General features: G+C 40.3%; 1 protein-coding gene across 3 annotated transcripts in view; it reads left to right on the forward strand.

Moving 5' to 3' along the window:
• Positions 1 to 20,200, forward strand: part of NRBF2 (nuclear receptor binding factor 2) — a 22,633-nt gene that overhangs the window by 538 nt on the left and 1,895 nt on the right. Inside the window, exons 1-3 of one of the 3 annotated variants that reach the window (XM_015561091.1) lie at positions 5,898 to 6,085; positions 10,322 to 10,406; positions 18,503 to 18,543. In XM_015561091.1, the coding sequence (XP_015416577.1) occupies positions 5,972 to 6,085; positions 10,322 to 10,406; positions 18,503 to 18,543 (240 nt within the window). In that variant the 5' untranslated portion in view covers positions 5,898 to 5,971. Of the gene's footprint in view, positions 1 to 5,897; positions 6,086 to 10,321; positions 10,407 to 18,502; positions 18,544 to 20,200 lie in introns of those variants that run through there. The other 2 variants (XM_006759382.2, XM_006759383.2) reach the window with 2 other exon arrangements.

The following is a 20,200-nucleotide window of genomic DNA, read 5'->3' on the forward strand; positions in this document are numbered from 1 at the left end:
CCGAGCGCCACGTAAACACCTCCCCGCCGCCCGGAGAGGCACTGACAGCGGCCAGGGCAGCAGGGGTGTGTGATGCTGGGTCGGGCTTCTAATCCACAGGATCTGGAGTCCGCCTCTCCACTTCGGAGAGATGGAGTCATACCCCTCCTTTCCCCTCATGTCCCCCCTCATTCCGTTTCTCATCTATATTCAGATGCATACACGGAAAGTCTCCCCTCTCGGGTAAGTTGGAGACAGCTGGAGGAAAAACAAAAACAAAACACAGGGTCGTCCTTGTTAGCTCAGGTTCATCACTTGAGGCATCACGAAAATTTGGTAGATGTTTGCCTTTCTCAGAAAAAAGTACTTACGTTTTTAGGCATTTCAGGTGTCAAGGTTTAAGCAACCGCGAGAAAGCTTTTCTTTCCTGCCTGGCCGCTGCATCCGCTGGTTTCCCAGAGAGAGCACCTGTTTTGGATACTTGAGGCTGCAGAGCGGTGGTTCTCAACCTTCTGGCCCTTTCAATACAGTTCCTCATGTGGTGACCCCCAACCGTAAAATTATTTTCGTTGCTACTTCAAACTGTCATGTTGCTACGGCTATGAATCGCAATGGAAATATCTGATATACAAGGATGGTCTTAGGCGACCCCTGCGAAAGGGTCGTTCGGTCGCCGAAGGGGTCGCGACCCACAGGTTGAGAACCGCTGCTGTAGGGAGACGGGAGGCACTTTTAAGAGTCACAAGTTGGAGATGCAGTTGCAGCGGTGGACACGGGGAGACTTAGTTTCTCAGGTTGGGACTCTGCACCCTGGAGTCGGGGAAGGGCTCTGGGCTGGATCTAACCCACTCCATGGAGAAGCAGCAGAGCCTGGTGGTTTCAGAGAGTTTATCCTGGGGCTAGACTGCTTGGATGTGAACTCTGGCATTGTCACCCGAAAGCGAGGGTTAAAGGTACCAGGGCTTAGAGCAAACAGCGTGTGGTACATAGTGCTGTGTAAGAGTTAGCTATTATAATAACCAGAGTATAGACCCTTAATTTAAATGTCCCTTGTAGAATAAAGATTTGGGCTTGGTGAGCTTGGAAAAGTTTAAAATTCTAGGGCTGGAGCTAAAAGCAGTGGTTCCCAAATGACTGGTGCCAGGCTAGCTCCTCTGAGAAGCGCCTCCCAGTTTTATTAAGTCGATCCCTTCCCCCATTGGTAAGAGTTGTTTACACATAAAAAGAATTTGACTAGATTTGTGAGTTAAAAAAAAAAAAAAAAAGCAAAAACACACCAGGAAAATGTCTTGCCCTTTTCTTGTTTTTAAGGTGACATATAGTTTGCAGTGAAATGTAAGGGGTGGTTCAACGTTTAAACGTAACAGGAATATTATTAGAAATCACCAGCAGTTTACAAAGTGCTCCAAAGTTCGTGTCCTTGCAAAATGACCATTGGTTCAATGCCAGTTCGCTTTACTTTATTTGGCTGCAGGCTGCAGCAGAACGGCTGCCAAACTCCCACTGGTCTGTGGTAGCTTACCAGAAGACTGGACTTGGGTGAGAGTTGTAGATGGAGCAGGAGAATCCCAGTTTAGGAAAATTTAGTTCAGTGGTGGTAATAGTATTATCTCTTTATAGAGAATTTTTGAATCCAGTCTTGTTGAGCAGGCTAGCACAATTTGGTAACTTTGTAGGCAAGTATTAGAAATTTGGCACCTTGAATTCTTACACCATTTGAGATTTGAAAGTTCTGGGTTCTAGCTTAGCTTGTTTTTCAGAAGATAACAAGGGAAAAGAGATTAACATTTACTTGAATCGTTTAAACCAGTGGTTCTCAACCTTCTGGCCCTTTAAATACAGTTCCTTATGTTGTGATCCAACCATAAAATTATTTTCGTTGCTACTTCATAATTGTAATGTTGCTACTGTTATGAATCGTAATGTAAATATCTGATATGCAGGATGGTCTTAGGCGACCCCTGTGAAAGGGCCCTTCCACCACCAAAGGGTTTGCGACCCACAGGTTGAGAACCACTGGTTTAAACTGTGCTGTTAAGTATCAGTGACAGGCCTCTGAATTTGTTGTTACTCAGTTTTACATGACTGAGTTTTTTGTTTTGTTTTTGAAGACTATCACATTCTTTTATGGGAGTAGATATCCAACTTTGTATTCAGTTGATTCAACATGAGAAATAGTTCTCAATGCTTTGATTAATGAGTGCCTTTGAAAATCTCAGTAGTATATACAAGCTTTTTCTAATGATATAGGGTAGTCCAAATTCACTGTATAAAGACTATTACAGTACATAGGTTTATAATCATGTGTCCTTAGAGCATCCTTGGAATTTAGGAAGAACTGCTTCCCTGTTTTACAGATAAATAAGCCTAGGCTGAGAGAAATTAAGTAATTACTTAGACCAGTGACTCAAATACATTATAGATCACAATTTTTTTTTGATATTACATTAATGTACTCATCATTTTCATTTCACTATGGCCCTTATCTGTATTGAACTGTATATTCAGTCAACATTTTTTTTAAAATTTATTTTATTGATTTTTCACAGAGAGGAAGGGAGAGGGATAGAGAGTTAGAAACATCGATGAGAGAGAAACATCAATCAGCTGCCTCCTGCACACCTCCCACTGAGGATGTGCCCTCAACCAAGGTACATGCCCTTGACCGGAATCAAACCTGGGACCCTTCAGTCCACAGACCGACGCTCCATCCACTGAGCCAAACTGGTCAGGACAGTCAACATTTATTTAGTGCCTCTGCCTCTAGTATTGATTCTTTTGTTAGGTTTGCAATAAGGGCTAGTAGGCTTATTTTATCACAGTGAGTTTTTAGGATATGGAAGAGACCAGTTCGAAATAGTCATGATATACTGTATTATATCTTTAAATTTTAATTGATTTTTAGAAAGAATAAGGGAGGAGGGGAGAGAGAGAGAGATCGATTTGTTATTCAACTTCTTTATGCATTCATTGGTTGATTCTTATATGTGCCCTGACCAAGGATCAAACCCACAACCTTGGTATATCAGGTTGATGTTCTAACCAACTGAGCTACTGGACCAGGGCTGAAATAGTAATATGTAGTACAGATATTGTGTTCTAGTTCTCTGGTTTTTGATATTGGTCAGGAGAACAATAAGGTAAATCGTATTTCCATCGCAGGAAAAATAGGTAGTCCTTGCACTCTAAATAAGTTTTGTTTTACCAGCTTTTTCTGTCAGTTCTTAATATGGAAAAAATTATAACAAAAATTAGTGTATATTTAGGCATTCCCTTTGATACATTTAATTTTGGTATTGTGAGAGCTGGTAGCAAATGTCAGAACTTGTGAGATAATTTCTAGTTCTTTGGTTTGTTTGCTGCCTATGTAGGAAGTGATGTCAGACCTTAATTTATACATGACTATTGCTCATGCTTTGCTTACCTACTCTGCACAGTCAAAGGTATAATACAAAATTATAATACAAAATATAATACACAATTGTATTCTGTGTGTTTGGCCCTTAAGAGTGCTGAGAATGTGTTTGTTGAGTAACTTAGCTTCCCTCTAGAGTGGTCAGTTTTTCTCATCTAAGAAAAGGAATCAGATAAGGTCCAAAGAATGACCTTGTACATACCTAGAATCTTTGTAATTATTCCATGTTAATTATATTGGCAATAAATTTTTTGCTGTTGTTAATCCTCAACTCTTTCTCCATTTTTGTTGGGTTTTGTTTGTTTGTTTGTTTTTAGAGAGAGTGGGAGGAAGGGAGTCTGGGGGACAGGGAGAGAGAGTGAGAGAGAGAAGCAAACATCGATGTGAGAGAGACACATCAATCCGTTGCTTCTTCCGGGCCTGGGGATTGAACATGTAACCCATGTACCTGCCCTTGACCAGGAATCGACCCTTTGGTGCGAGGGCTAATGCTCCAACCATTGAGCAACACTGGTGAGGGCGGCAGTAAAAAGTTTTCCTTGTTGCGCTGGAAATTTCAAGGAAAATTCATCCTGTGTTACAAGCTAGGTTGGGCTAATGGAAGCATTCTGGGGAAAGGGGATAGAGAACTAGGACTTATCCTACAATTACTAAGGGCTGGGGTTGGTATCAGACACTTTATGTTATTTTATTTTTTAGTACTATGTGAGATATTCCCCATTTTATGGATGAAGACATTGAAATGCAGAGTAAGGGCCCTGGCCAAGTAGCTCAGTTGGTTAAAGCATTGTCTTAGTACATCAAAGGTTTTGGGTTCAATTCCCAGTCAGGGCACATACAAGAATCAACCAATAAAAAAAAAAAATCAGCCCAGCCCACATGGCTCAGTGGTTGAACCACGAGGTCATGATTCGATTCCCAGTTAAGGCACATGCCCAGTTGCAGGCTTGATCCCCAGTGTGGGGTGTGTAGGAGGCAGCCAATCAATGATTCTCTCATTATTGTTTCTCTCTCTTCCTATCCCTTCCTCTCTGAAATCAATAAAAATATGTATTTTAAAAAATCAGCTGATGAATGCATAAATAAATAGAACAAATAGATGTTTTTCTCCCTCTCTCTGTCTCTCCCTCTCCCCCTTCCCCCTCCCTCTAAAAATAAATCAATAAATTAAAAAATTTTTAATCTTAAAATACACACTGCTGTTTATTTTTAATTAAATCTTTATTATTGAAAGTATTACATATCTCCCCCCCCATTGACCCTTTCTAGCCCACCCCCAACCCACACTACTATTTAAGAATAAGTGTAGAGTAAGGGATAACAGTGGGATTTGAAAGCAAGTTTCTAAATAAAATACTGATCTTTCTATTAGAGCAGTGTTTGCCCATTTGTTTTGACTGTGATTCACAGAAAGAAAATTTTCATAATGACTAGTACACACATATGTGCATATTACTGCAGAGTTGCTGCCTTATGAATGTATCTCCTGGAATTGTGTAAAACACAGGGATCCTCATAAATCTCACCCAAAACATAACAAAAAATTGAAACTATATGATGCCATATATGTACATATACACATACACGTGTGTGCATGGTGCTATATTTGATATACTCTAATATTTACTATTGGATTTAAGAAAATGCTGTTAACCCACTAAATTGATTTCACAACTCGCTACTGGGCTGTATCCTGTAATTTGTCTTCACAGCAGATGGTAGTGGTTATGAAAAACAAGCTAAACTGGAAACATAAGGAAGAAAAAAAGATGCAGCAGAGCTGTGTTTGGGAAAAATTGATCCTTAGACTTAAAATCAAAAACAGGTGTTCTTGGACTTTTCTAACACGTGAGGAGTTATCTTAAGTATAATTGTATTACTTTACTTAGGCATCCAATTCAGTACCTAACTTTTAGGAGCTACTGCTTGCCAGTATGAGACTCAGTGAATTGATTGAGAAAGGGGGAGTGAATGAGATTTCTCCTTCACTGAAGACCCTACCTACCACAAGGTTCAGGAGTACATTAGATTTTCCTTTGCCACCTTTTTTGGTGTTCTTTTTCTTTTCAATTTCACATGCAGCTTTTCCCTAGGGACACAAAAATATATGAAAAATAAAATAAGGTAAATACTGTTTCCTTTGGGAAAGACAATATAGAACCTGTATTTTTAAAGCAGTTAGCATATAGAAGTAGAATGTACTTTTTGGTAAGGGCTGTCACTTAGTTGTAGTTAGGATTTTTGTCAGTTGCAGGTGATAGAAACCCACTTCAAATTTGCTGAAGCTAATTTGGGATAATTTATTGGAATCAAAAGAAAGGTGCAGGAAGGTAGGGCTACAGTGTAGGCGGGTCTAAGGACGTATGGGACCTGGGACTCGGGACTCAAAGATAATCAGATTCATCCTCTCTGTAGATCAACATTTTCTACCTGGCTAACTCCTGAATGTTACATTAGTTAAAACCACTTAAAACTTTCCTGACATACTCTCTAGTCCTAAATTTGAAAATCTGATGGAACAGAATCTTTAGGTGTTCAGAGGACAAGGTAAGGAAGAATTTGGCAACTCCCACAGGAATGTTAATCTGTAATCTTGGAAGAAGAGCATGCTCGTTCACGGAGAGGAGTGTGGCGTGTGCAATGTACTGGTTGTTTCTGAAGAGGATTCACCAAGGGAGAAATTTGTACAGGGTACACAGACTAAGACATTACTAAATCTGAAGCTGTTTTACTTTTTATAAACGTTTTAGAACATTTTGTAGTATTGTGCCTTCACTTTTACTCGAGGGAGTAGGAAAATTCGGGTTAAAATGTCCTAGAGATTGGATGGATTAAATAGTGAATGAAGTTAAGTGCACCAGTGATTGACTCTCTTTCCCCCTCTCCCTTCCTCTTTCTTCCCTTCCCTCCCTCTGTGTCTGTGTGTGTACATATATGGTTGTGTATATATAGTTATTTATTTTAGATTTTGATGCAGAGTTTTATTCTAACTTTTTTTCTGAAGTACAGTAACGTTCTGTTGGCATTTATCAATCTTTGATTTTGTTACCAACTCTCAACACAACTTCTTCCATTCTTCCATCTAATTAACCAACAAATATTATGTGTAATTACTATATATCAGGTACTGTTCTAGACTTCAAGGATTCAACAATGAATAGGACCAAATTCCTATTCTTACAGAACTCTCACCCCATGACTTTCGTTTTCTTTTCATCTATTGTGTCCTCTTTCTCTGTTTTTTTGTTTGTTTGTTTTTTTAACCATCTTAAGCATAGTTACTTTTAGTTTCTTGCGTGTTAATTCCAATATATGGATAATCTCTGAATCTGTTTCTCATCCTTTTCTCTATGTTAGTTACTTTTACCTGCTTCGCATGCCTAGTAACTTATTGTGTGTCACGTATTGTGGATGGTATGTTGTAGAGACTCTGAATTGGTCATCTTCCTCTAAAGAGTGCAAAGTTTTGTGCTGGCTGGTAGCTAGAATACTGATAGATCACCTTGATCTAGTCTAGGTTTAATTTTAGGTTTTATTAGGGTGGGTCTATTTTAGTTTTATCCACAATGCTTAGAGTGTGGTTCTTCCTCTCAGGGTTGGTCTTCCTGAGGTCTCAGGTGAAGTGCCAGGTTTTCACCAAAGTTACTCTGTCTAGGTCCAAACTGTAACCTGTCTTCCTAGCACTACGTGGCTTCTGAAATCTCTGCTCAGAGCTTCTGCTTGGACTCCTGGATTGTGCTCTGTTCTCATGCAACTTAGGACGTCAGCCAAGGACCTGCAAGATTTTTCAATGTATATTTTTAAAGTGTCTATACTGTAGTTCCATCCAATCATGGAGTCTCTTCAAATTCCAATCTTTTGGTTCCAGTCTTCATCACTTCTGTTCAGTGAGATACTGCTTGGCTTTTATTTTCCTGCACTCTTTTGGAAAATGCCCTCAGAAAGAAAGCTAGAATAAATGTAGGTCTCATAACTTGTGCGTTTTCCTTTTGAAAATGTAATCTGTTATGTTTACGTTCAGTGTCTGTTAACTCCTGTTTTTATATTTATAACCGAAGGGTAGACCCGTGCCATCTGTTCCATCATAGGTGGATCAGAAGTACACCATGAGAATTTCCAAGAGATTTTTAAAACAAAATTAAATCAGATTATTGTAAACTCTAAGTGTCAGAAAGTACTTCAATGTGAGATGGTGGTGTCACAGAATCTAATATTCATTATTTAAGTGATAGGGTGTTACAGTCCCATGAGGATTGGTCAATCACTGCTTTCCTGTGTAAACAAAATCTATTTCCCAATAGAATTTGAGGCACCTGAGAATGAAAGAGATGCTACTATTATATGTTATCTGTTGCTACATAGCAAATTATCCCAAAGTTTAGCAGCTTAAAACAACACACATTTGTTATCTCAGTGTTTCTGTGTGAGGAATAAGGACATGGCTGAGCTGGGTTCTTTCCTTCAGGGTCTTTCACAGCTGCAGTGAAAGTGTCAGCTGGGGCCACAGTGCCACTGAAAGGCTTCACTGGGGCAGGAGCTGCTTGCAAGCTCACTCAGGTTTGATAGCAAGATTCAGTTCCTTGAGCGCTTGTGGACAGGATTTCAGTTCTTTGCTGGCTGTTGGCAGGCTACTTTTCGTCCGTGAGCCTTTCTATGGGTCAGCTCACTACATGACTGTTGGGGTCCATTAAAGTGAGCAAGGAAGAGAGTACTACCAAGATGGAAGTGACAATCTTCTGTAACCTGATCACGGAAGTGACATCCTGTTTCCTTTGCTATAGTCTGTTTTCTTAGATGCAATTCACTAGGTCTAGCCCACATTTGAAGAAGGGTAATTACAAAGAACATGGCTCTTTCAAAGCTCAGGAAGGTAAAGGTACCTGCAGCTTTACACCTTTTAGTTCTTTTTTTCCCCTTTACCTAGAACCTTTTTGATTGAGTGCCACTTGTTTTAACTATATTATCCAAAAACATTCCTTAGAAAAATCATAGTGATCATAACTTAGCTTTCTTCATCATGTGCATTGTCTTCATGAAAGATGTGTATCATTTCTGGGCACTATAAAATATATTGCTATGTTCAGAACATATTTTTTGCTCAATCTAAGACTCCAGGGTTAAAATTATTTTAGGCGCTCAGTCATTTATTGTTATCCATTATTATTTTCAGAAGTAAATTGAGACTTAGAGAACAAGATTTTTGTCTCAGTTGCAAAAGTGATTCTCTGAAGTATTTTTTTATGATGCATTAGTTGCACATTTTTTTGAAAAGTATGTTAGATTATTCACTTTACACCTGACAAAACATTTTGCTTTTTAAAAAAATATATATTTTTATTGATTTTAGAGAGGGAGAGAGATAGAAACATCAATGATGAGAGACAATCATCTATTGGCTGCCTCCTGCACGCCCCACACGGGATCAAGCCCACAACCTGGACATGTGCCCTGACCTGGAATCGAACTGTGACCTCCTGGTTCATAGGTCGACACTCAACCACAGAGCCATGCCATTCGGGCCAGATTTTGCTTTTTTAAAAAGTAAATTGAGGTAAAGTACCCATAACATAAAATATACCATCTTTATTAAGTGTCCAGTCTAGTAGCATTAAGTATATTTAAATTGTTGTGAAACATCTTCAGAACTTTTTCATTTTGCAAAGCTGGAACTAATTCTATTAAACAACAACTCTTCACTTTTCTCTCTCCTCAGCCCTTGGCAGCCACCATTCTACTTCTATTTCTGAGTTTGAATACTTTAGATATTTCATATAAGTGGGATCATACAGTTTTTTCTTCTTGTAAGTGGTTTATTTTATATTTCATTAACTTAAATATCTTCAAAGCTTATCCATGCTGTAGCATGTGTCAATTTCCTTTAAAACACACACACACACACACACACACACACACACACACACGAGAGAGAGAGAGAGAGAGAGAGAGAGAGAGAGAGAGAGAGAGATCCGATGCACGAAATTTGTGCAAGAGTAGGCCTTTGCAGCCCCGGCTGCCTCAGCCGCCGTGGCAGCCCGGCTTCATCCGGAAGGTCATCCAGATGGTTGTTGCGCTGTTCGACCGTTTGTTTGATTTGCGTATTACGCTTTTATTATTATAGATTTTTATTGATTTCAGAGAGGAGGGAAGATGGAGAAACATCAGTGATGAGAGAGAATCATTGATTGGCTGCCTCCTGCATGCCCCCTGTTGGGGATCGAGCCTGCAACCCCGGCATGTATCCTGACCAGGAATTGAACCATGACCTCTTGGTTCATAGGTCGACTCTCAACCACTAAGCAGCACTGGCCAGACAATATCTTTCTCTTTTAAGGCTGAATAATATTCTATTGTATGTATATGCCACGGTTTATTCATTCATCTATTGATGGACATTTGGGTTGCCTCCACTTTTTGACTATTGTGAACAGTGCTGCTATGAACATGGTACTGCAGTGCTTTTCACTTTTTTTAAAGAAGTTTTGCTAAGTCATCTGTGAGTTTGTTAGTGAGGAAAACATTATGTAACTGGAAGATTTGTTGATTATTTGTCTTTCTCCTTGCCTGCTAACCATTTAACTTTATGTAAGATATACCCATCTGGATCTGTTGGACCTCTTAAAGAGAAGGAAACACATTTGCAAAGTTGTGGTAAATTTTAAAATGTAATGGAGGTAAAGAGCCCAGTGACTACTCATTTAATGCATTTACCTTTCATCTGGGGACACTTTGGTCATTTGCTTTCAGACCTTTTGAGTTTGTCTTTGTTGTTTTGGTGAAAAATCTCCATCATAATATTAAATATAGGTATTGTAATTACTCAACTGTACGATGTACACATTTTATATTTTAAAAACAAATAGTAACTTTAAGGTTGAGAGGGAAGGATGAGTTATAGAAAAGAAGCAATTAGAAATGTTTGTCTTCTAGGCTCATCAACAGAGCAGACGTGCAGATCGTTTATTAGCTGCGGGGAAATACGAGGAGGCTATTTCTTGTCACAAAAAGGCTACAGGTGAGTATTCTCTTTAAGAAGTACTGAGTGTAAAATTGTAGGGCAGTTCTTTCCTCCAGTATTTCTCAACACTTTATTTGGAATGAAAATAATAGTAATGATGTGCCGTGACTCCACTGACCCCCTGGAACATCAGCTTGCATTATTTTTTTTAAATATATTTTTTATTGATTTCAGAGAGGAAGGGAGAAGGAGAGAGAGATAGAAACATCAATGATGAGAGAGAATCATTTATCGGCTGCCTCCTGCATGCCCCCTAGCGGGGATCAAGCCTGCAACACAGGTATGTGCCCTTGACTGGAATCGAACCCGGGACCTTTCAGTCCACAGGCTGACGCTCTATCCACTGAGCCAAACCAGCTAGGGCAGCTTGCATTATTTTTGAGTGTGTTGAATTTCCCAGCTCCTCCCAACCCAGACTTCTTTCTCCCCTCCCCCCCCCCACCCCCGGGAATCGAATCATGACCTCCTGGTCCATAGGTTGATGCTCAACCACTGAGCCATGCCGGTCAGGCCAGACTTCTTTCTAAACCATGAAAATTATACATTCCATATTGGTAAACGATTCCTGGACACAGCTTTCTGAGCCCGAAGATCCCTAAAGACAGAAGTGATGGCCAGATGTCTGCCAGTATATCTTGGTTATATTATAGAAAAGGAGTCTGGATTTCAAAGTTAGCTATTTTGGGTTCTGAAAGTAATAATTAGTTTGACTCCAACGAATTAATTTGCACTGAGTTTCTGTTTTCTAAAATCTTGATAATGCAAGATGCATCAAACTCTTTCCTGTGGTTTTTCTTTAGCTTCTCTTCTGAATATTTCATCTCTATATTCATACTTGTAATATTGTGCTGGTGATAGCTTTTTTTTTTAAGGTATAAAATTTATAGAGTAACTGGCTTCTTATCAAACACTTAATTTTATCCCAATCAGGCATACAACCTAGCATATATTGAACTCAGAAATAGATCTTTGGGGTGTGTTTTTGTTGATGAATAGCATATGTAAAAACTTTGGGGAAAGGGCTGTTTTACCCATGCTTCCTCCAAAATGGTATAGCTACCTTTCTTAGAGCAAACCTTATCACCTCTCTGCTAGAGGAAGTTACCCTCCTTTTCCTCTAGGCCAGTGTGATAATCAGAGCCATGTTCTTTCCTGGTAGAGTCTGCCTCTCCTGTGTTACCTTACTGCTGAAAAACAGACCACATCGTGGACATTGGTTTGGATAAGTCTTCTTATGTCAGTGATTTTTGCCTGTAAATCAGTGATTTTCAGAGAAAATTTCAACTCTTTTTTTTTTAAAGAAAAAATGTTTTGCTACTGAAGTGTATCACTTCAGCTATACAGCTGAGTATATTGTACCCCATAAATCTTTGTGAATTTTTATGGTGAGTTTTATGGGGGCTTAATACAACATTAAACTTGGTAGCTAGTTCTCTTTAAGTCTTTCATAAACCCTGCTGGAGGCCCAGTGCATGAAATTTGTGCACAGGTAGGGTCCCTAGCAGCTGCTGGTTGCCGGCCGGGGCCTCCCTTCCCGCAGTTGGCCAGCCAGCCCCAGCCCCGAGTCAAACTCCTGGTCTAACTCCTGGTTGAGGGGACAATTTGCATATTAGGCTTTTAATATATAGGATTTTGTTATGAATCAAATTGTTAAATTTGTAGTCACTATAAAGAAAAGATAATGTATTATATACTGTTTAAGAAAACCATGTTGTAGATGAATGCCACAGTGAAATGACACCTTTAGTAAAATAACCCAGGGTGGTCATGGTTACACATCTGTAACATATTAAGATGGAGTGATTAGTATATGTTAGGTGTTGAGCAGTAGGACATTCTGAATAAAATGTATATAAAAGGAAGAAAAGTATTTTTCATTCCTAACCTATATCCATGTCTTTATTAGAAGACTCAAAACTAATGTTGGGCTTTAAACACCTCTTCCCCCTTTGTATCTAAATTCTGTGACATTCTCAGGAGTAGAAAGATAAAGGCAGCCTGTTGGATCCCATTAACTTTAATTATGGAGATAGAATTTATGAGCCAATTTGATTGGGAGTTTAAACTTGGTTAAAAATAGCCTTGTAACTTATATACGTAAATGCATAACCCATGGACACAGGCAATAGGATGGTGAAGACCTGGGGCGAGGGGGTTGGTAGGGGGTGGGAGAAGGGAGGTCAAGGGGGGTAAACAGGAGACATCTGTAATACTATCAACAATAAAAATAGATATTAAAAAATAGCCTTGTGTTGCATTTCTGAGTGGAGTTGTCAATGTAATACTAATTTGAAACTGACATGGTTGGAATGACCTCAATGTTTTGTAAATTGACTGACATTTAGGGCTTATAACAGCAGTGTTTGGGGAGGTGTGGATGTAGATGTATTTTGAGAGGAGGGAATTTACCATTTGGAAATCATCTTAAAGATATGACAGGGAAAGGTTCATCTGAGAAAGACTCAAGAGGAAGGAAAGCCTGAACTGAGAGAACTTAGGGCAAAAGAAGGGGACTCTGTTCAGCTGTCAAAGATCAGAGGAGATTCTGAGACTAAAAATTTACCTTGAGTTTGCACAGCTAAGGACTCAGAGCCTGCATACTATATAGAGTTTTGATAGTGTTTGTTTTGTAAATGTGTTGAAATAAAGCGGTAACTTGATTTCTCTTCCTTTTTGAGAAAGGTATGATGTACTCGTGAGGTGGACAGTAACTGAATTAGATGAAATGAGTATATGAGCATTCATTGGACAGATAAACTGAGATACCAAATCTCAGGAAGAAAAAAAGCTGTCTAAACGTGGCCGGAGGTGGAGAGAAGTTCACATTTTACCATCTAATATGAAAAAAGCAAAGCTTAAGAGGCCACAAACTCTTGTTAGAAAAATCTATTGCTTTGAACCAGTGGTTCTCAACCTTCTGGCCCTTTAAATACAGTTCCTCATGTTGTGACCCAACCATAAAATTATTTTCGTTGCTACTTCATAAGTGTAATGTTGCTACTGTTATGAATCGTAATGTAAATATCTGATATGCAGGATGGTCTTAGGCAACCCCTGTGAAAGGGTCCTTTGACCGCCAAAGGGGTTGCGACCCACAGGTTGAGAACCACTGCTTTAAACCCTTGATTAACAGCTGTAACTGGATTGGTGTAATTCTCCTTTATTAGCTTTCTGCAGTCCAGTTCCCTAAGTGAATTTCATTTCTTTCACAGACAGCAAAAAGCAAAAGCTTAAATGGGAAGTTGATAATATCCATTGACAATGCTTAGAACTCAAAAAATGAACATTTGAGATGAGCAGACCTCAGAGTGCAGTGTTTCTGTGTATTTGGTTGAAAACAAGTCTTTTTTTCTTCTTTTTTTTGGCAAGGCACATATCTTTCCTCCTGCAGGAGGGTGCACACGCACATGGTCTGGGAACACACGCACACTGAGCGGGCAGTCCACTCGGCTTTTTATTCTTGGCTTTTTATTCCTGATGCACCTGACCTGTCCCTTACTTACTCTTGGAGCTTATGCTCAGTCTTTCGTGATCGGCTAATTTAAAGGAAGGGGTGACCTTTGCCAGAAAACAAGTCTTGACCTACCTTCCCATTAGACTGTGGTGACATGAAAATGACTCAGAGTAGATTAGTCTTTGTCATTAAGAGGTACTATTTTGCTCTGTGTGCCCCAGATAAGTTGTACAATTTGTACGTTGGTACCAGATTCATGATAGAATAGTAAAAGATGTTATTTTAAGAATTAATAGATTCTTCAGATTTTCTTAGTTCCTTTCCCCCATCATTTGTTTAATATTTACTTTAAATATTAGCCTAGTGTTGTAATTGAAGGAAGCATTTTAACCAGATTTGTTAGATTTTTGTGAGTAAATGTTTCTTAAATTTCTGCCTTGGTGGAGCTGGAGCATTTGTTTCTTTTGTGACTCTGGAATAAATCCATGACCATGCAATCAGATTAAAAATTTTTCCTTTTAAAATAAAATTTTTTAATAAAATATATTTTAATTGATTTCAGAGAGGAAGGGAGAGAGAGTTAGAAACATCAGTGATGAGAGAATCATTGATTAGCTGCCTCCTACACGCCCTCTACTGGGGGATTAGGCTCAAAACCCGGGCGTGTGCCCTTGGCTGGAATTGAATCTAGGACTCTTCAGTCCGCAGGCTGACATTCTATCCACTGAGCCAAACCAGCTAGTGCTAAAATAACTATTTTTTAAGGCCCAGATTTAAAATCTGGGAAATACTTTAAGTCAGCGGTCACCAACCTTTCAGACCTCACTACCACTGCTTTAAATGACAGTGTGACTGCTGTTGAATTCTTTGTGCTTTGGCAGCTCAGTGTCCTTGAGTATCCTTTTCTCTCATGTTATAGTTTTAAGGTTCAAAGGGAGGCATTCCAGTTAAGTTTGGTTTTGCCAAATCGTTCCATTTCTTAAGAAAGCAGATTTAAAGCAAACTGTAGTTCAGACAAGGAGACAAATATATGCAGACATAATGGGAGGGATGTCTAGGAAAATTCATCCACACCATCAGAGCAATAGATAGAATGTCTCAACTGAGTTAAACATGAACAGAAGGAAAAGAACTAGTCTGTGCACCCATACACATTTAACATAGGAATAAAAGAAAAAAAAATGGAGGGATAAGGTAAATATGGCTGGAGCAAAAACTGTATAACCAATTCTGTGCTTTTGTTACCAGCAAGACCATGGGACTTTGGATCTTGTTTACTCAAAGGAAAGATTTCAATCGAGAGACAGTATAGAAAAGCAAGCAAGCAAGCATTTGTTGACCACAGCAAAAACACATTTAGGGCAGTGAAACAAGGAAGAGGAGAGAAGCAGCCTCAGGAGAGCCTAGGCCGGGCGGTTTGGGCTCACCGGGAAGTCGGACAAAGGGGACCTTGGAGACACATTCAGGGGGTTGGCCTGGGATAAGTTGCTGCTGCCCCATTTCTCCCCTGGTTGCAAGTCTTGTGGGGTCCCTTGGCGTTTAGGAGGTATGCCTGTGAGGGAAGACGGGAAGGAAGGGAATGGCATGGGCATGCTTTCTGGAGCAAGAGTGACGGGGACCTTCATTCTCAGGGTTTTTAAAGCTGGGCATTTAGAGGAGGTCTTAGGAGAGGATCAACAGAATATTCGTCAGCTTTATGCTGATATACTAAAATGAGATTTATTCACTTAATTTGGTTATCCTTGGGTGTGGTTGGCAAATGACACTAATTGGATTTCTGTTGTGTGTCTCCCTGAGTGGGGTGATTTAAGCTATTTACCTTTAAAGTGCCAGCCATTTACTCGTCTGTATTTTCGGTGTAGGGATGGTAGGATTCACTAGGTGGCCGAACACTGCTATTTAACTATTTGACTTAGTTTCCCTATTCCTGCGTGTCCTGGAATTTTCCTAGCTTCTTACTTCAGAAGTTAAGAACCGAGGTCTCTTCCGTCTCACTGATACACTTTCTGTTGGGGTGGGGGAATCCAGTTAAAATGTATCTTAAATACTGTGGCAGAACCTGGCAGACAGCAGTTCTAAGTCATGGACTCTGAAAATCATTAACATATTTGGATTAACACCAGACAGAAAGCAGTGCCTTGTAGTGTTGTAGGCGGTGGGAATGGCACCAGGTGTCTGACTGATGGGGTCAGACTGTACCTGGGTTCAGCAACCTTGGTACTTGAGTTCTGGCTAGGAAAAGAATTCAGAGCCAAGACTCAGACTTGTTGGAGAAGATTTATTAGGCAAGCAAAGAGAAAGGAAACTCAGAAAAGAGATTTCCAGTGGGCAGCTGAGAGAGTGGGCTAGGGCTCCTTTTAACTCCACAGAAGGGGTTAACTACTTTCATATTCAAGCTCATCTATGGGGTCTGTCCTGCCATCTTCTGTCCTTGTATGGAGTTAGATGGGGCTTTCCTCCAGCCCCCTTATTCTCTAAGAGTGGGGGCCTACCACATGACAGGGAAGAAAAGGTCAGGAGAATCTGACCTGCGTGATCAGAGGCTTTGTAGGGTGTTGAGGCTGTAGGGTGTCTTAGGGGCGAGGTCTTTATTAACAGTACTTACCTCCAATATCTGCTTTACCAGTTTTATTCCATTGCTAGGTGTCCAGCAGTTCTGTCCTGGTGATCTTCTGTAACTGGCCCATTGTCCTTGCTCTGCTCATGTTTGTCTGTCTACCACAGTAATATCTGAAAAAAGGCAAAAGAGAAACTTAATGTAGAGGTGAGAGATGGTGAAAAGTTTATAGTAAGCAAGAAATAAAAGATGGAGATTGAGTATGATCCATTAATTTTGTAAAAATATATTTTTATTGAATTTAGTGAGGGAGAGAGAAAGATCAATGAGAAAGAATCATTGATTGGCTGCCTCCTGCATGCCCCCTACTGGAGATCAAGCCTGCAACCCAGGCATGTGCCCTTGACCTGAATCGAACCCGGAACCCTTCATTCTGTAGGCCAATGCTCTATCCACTGAGCCAAACCAGCTAGAGCTGATCTGTTATTATTAATATTAATACCTCATCTTGGTCCAGACAGGATATAGAAGGCCTTATACCAAAATATAATATGTAATTAAACATAAGTAGGTGAGAAAACCTCCCTCTCTTCTACTCTCTAAAAATCAATGGGAAAATATCCTCAGGTGAGGATTACAAAAAAAAGCACTGTGGATTCTTGCATATTTGATAGAATTTGGCTTTAAACTTGCTAGCAGTCATGTCAAAGAGGAACATTATGGATTTTTACAGTGACTATTTTAAGATCAAAGAGAAGTTTATGAAGTTATTGCCCATTTATAGTCTTTGTCAATGACACAATACGTTTGACAACTTGTTTACAATAAATGTCAACAAGGGTTTTAATCCCCTAATTCCTAGCAGTCTGTTGGCATAGCTCAGAAACAAGTCAAAAGTTCTTTAAGAGGCCCAAATGATAGTCCAGATGTTTACGTCAGTAAAAAAAAGTCATTGATAATCATCCTATATAATAAAAGAGAAACTTGTAAATTGACCGTCCCTCTGCTATGCTCACCAGCCAATCAATGCAAATGAACCCGACAAAGATGGTGGTTTAATTTGCATACACAGGCGCCAGGCAGAGAGCAGAGCAGGAGAGGCGGCAGCTTGGGGGGACGTGGCTCCTTTGGTTGCTCATAGTGACCAAGGGAGCCAGACCCCCCCCTCCCCCCGCCAAGCCGCCAGGCAGAGAGCAGAGTGGGAGAGCCGGCAGAGAGAGGGGACGTAGCTCCCTCGGTTGCTCCCCCAAGCCGCTGGGCAGAGAGCAGCTCAGGAGAGCTGGAGGCTTGGGGGGATGTGGGTCCCTCGGGCGCTCCCAGCAACCGAGGGAGCCACGCTCCCCAAGTTGCTGGGTGGATAGCAGAGCGGTGTGGAATGGCTTGGGGAACTTGATGTTCGATTGACAGCAGTTAGACATCCCTTGAGGGCTCCCAGACTGGAAAGGGTGCAGGCCGGGCTGAGGGAGCCCCACCCTCCCCCAGTGCATGAATGTCGTGCACCAGACCTCTAGTCTCTTTATATTTTTGTGAGCATGAGTAATAGGGTTTTGACGGGTTCTTCTTAAATTTTCATCCTCAATTCTATTTTCTGATTGGGCCATCTTTACTTCCTTAATTGTGAAATCTACAGGGGTTTTAAACAACAAACTCTTCAATCCTGACTGGTGTGGCTCAGTTGGTTAGAACATTGTCCTGCACTGAAGGGTTGCAGGTTTGATTCCCAGTCAGAGCATATATCCAGGGTTGTGAGTTCGATCCCAGTTGGGCACGTATGGGAGGCAGCCGATTGATGTTTCTCTCTCACATCGGTATTCCTTTCTCTCTCTCTCCCCCTCTCTCAAATTAATTTAAAAAAGAACAAACTTCTTCAAGATGCGGTAGAGAATGGCTACATTTGATTACCACTGACATTTTTAAATCCTCATCTTGTTTCTTTTCAGGAACAGGATAACTATATAATAGTAGAGTTGCTTCTAAGATCATTTCTCTCTGTCACATGAGGAGTATTAAAACTCTTCCTTTGCCCTGTTAATTACAAAAATAACAACACTCATATTAATCTGCCTCTTTTTTTTAAACCAGCATACCTTTCTGAAGCCATGAAGCTAACACAGTCTGAACAGGTGAGACATTTTCTTAATATTTACAACAAGGGTTAGGAGGATTTTCTTGTGAAGAGTTGACTTGTGTATAAAACCAAGCATTGGGCCCCTTTCAAAACACTATAGTCAAAATACAGTATGGGGCGAAAGTAGGTTTGCAGTTGTTCATATGAAAAATAATACAATAATTAATAAAAATGCAAGAATAAACTTTTTCATGTACTCTCAACTGTAAACCCACTTTTGCCTCACCCTGTATATAAAATGGGCAAAAGAAAAGTATTTTAGAAAGGAAATTATAACTAAATGAATTGCTGTTGATTACCAGACATACCAGACATGGTATGCAGAAACTCCTATCCTTTTTTCCTAGTGGTTAGTTACAGATCTCAGATCACCACATGTGTCCTAGAGATGCCTCGTAGGGCCTTTCCTGATCCTTAGCTCATTTGACCAGGAGCTTCCTGATCATTTGCTCATTTGACCAGGAGCTTCCTGATCCTTAGCTCATTTGACCAGGAGCTTCCTGATCATTAGCTCATTTGACCAGGAGCTTCCTGATCCTTAGCTCATTTGACCACGAGCTCACAGCGAGTAAGCTGGTCTGGGCAAGGGGACTTGTTGGCCTTCCCTTTGCTTCTCAAAGATAATTTAAATCTAAACTTATCTTTCCCCAAATTCCTGAGCAATTCTGGTATTTGTTTTTAATCCTTATTGGAGGATATTTTTCCTGTTGAGTTTTTTTGGAGTGAAAGGGAGGGAGGGGACAAGGAGAGAGAAACATTGATGTGAGAGAGATACATAGATTGGTTGCCTCCTGCTCATATCCCGAATGGGGCCGGGGATCAAACCTGCAATCAAACCTGTGACCCTTTGGTCTGCAGGCTCTAACCATTGAGGAACAGGCCAGGTGTTTGTTTGTTTTTTAAGTTTTTCAGGTAGAAACCCAGAAAAGGGATTGCTGGGTCATATGGTAACTCTATTCTTAATATTTTGAGGACCCAACATACAGTTTTCCATAGTGGTTGTACCAGTTTACATTCCTACCAGCAGTGAGTGAGGGTTTCTTTTTCTCTACAACCTCTCCAACACTTGGTACAGGTGTGAAGTGGTATCTCATTGTAGTTTTTTTTCTTTTTGGTTAATTCTCACCCGAGGATATTTTCCCATTGATTCTAAGGGAGAGTGGAAGAGAGAGGGGAAGACAGAGAGAAACATCAGTGTGAGAGAAGCACATTGATTGGTTGCCTCCTGCATGGCCCTGATGAGGGCCCGTGCGGAGGAGGAGCCTGAAACCAAGGTTCATACAGGACCCTTTGGTCCACAGCTGTTCTCCCCATGGAGCCAGACCAGCTGGGGCTGGTTCTGGTCCTTTTTAACTTGGTCTCACCAATGGCTTTAAATTGTTTTCTGTGTTTGGGGAAGGCTTCCCTAGGTTTTTAAATTACCTTTATCCACAGATGATTTCCTGATTATACAAGTGGTAGGTACATAGGTGATTGGTAAATGTTTAATTGAATTAAGGAGATCCTTTCTGTGAGGAGATACCAGTGGCAAAGAAAAAACACAGAGTTCCTCAAACTGAACCAAGAGAACTGAGAAGTTGTGTTCTATCACACGCACTTCCCTTTGGTTATAGAACTGCTCATGTTAGTCCTGTAATGTAGATGTGCACTGA

The sequence above is a fragment of the Myotis davidii genome, unplaced genomic scaffold, assembly GCF_000327345.1.
Source record: "Myotis davidii unplaced genomic scaffold, ASM32734v1 scaffold655, whole genome shotgun sequence".
Taxonomy (NCBI): domain Eukaryota; kingdom Metazoa; phylum Chordata; class Mammalia; order Chiroptera; family Vespertilionidae; genus Myotis; species Myotis davidii.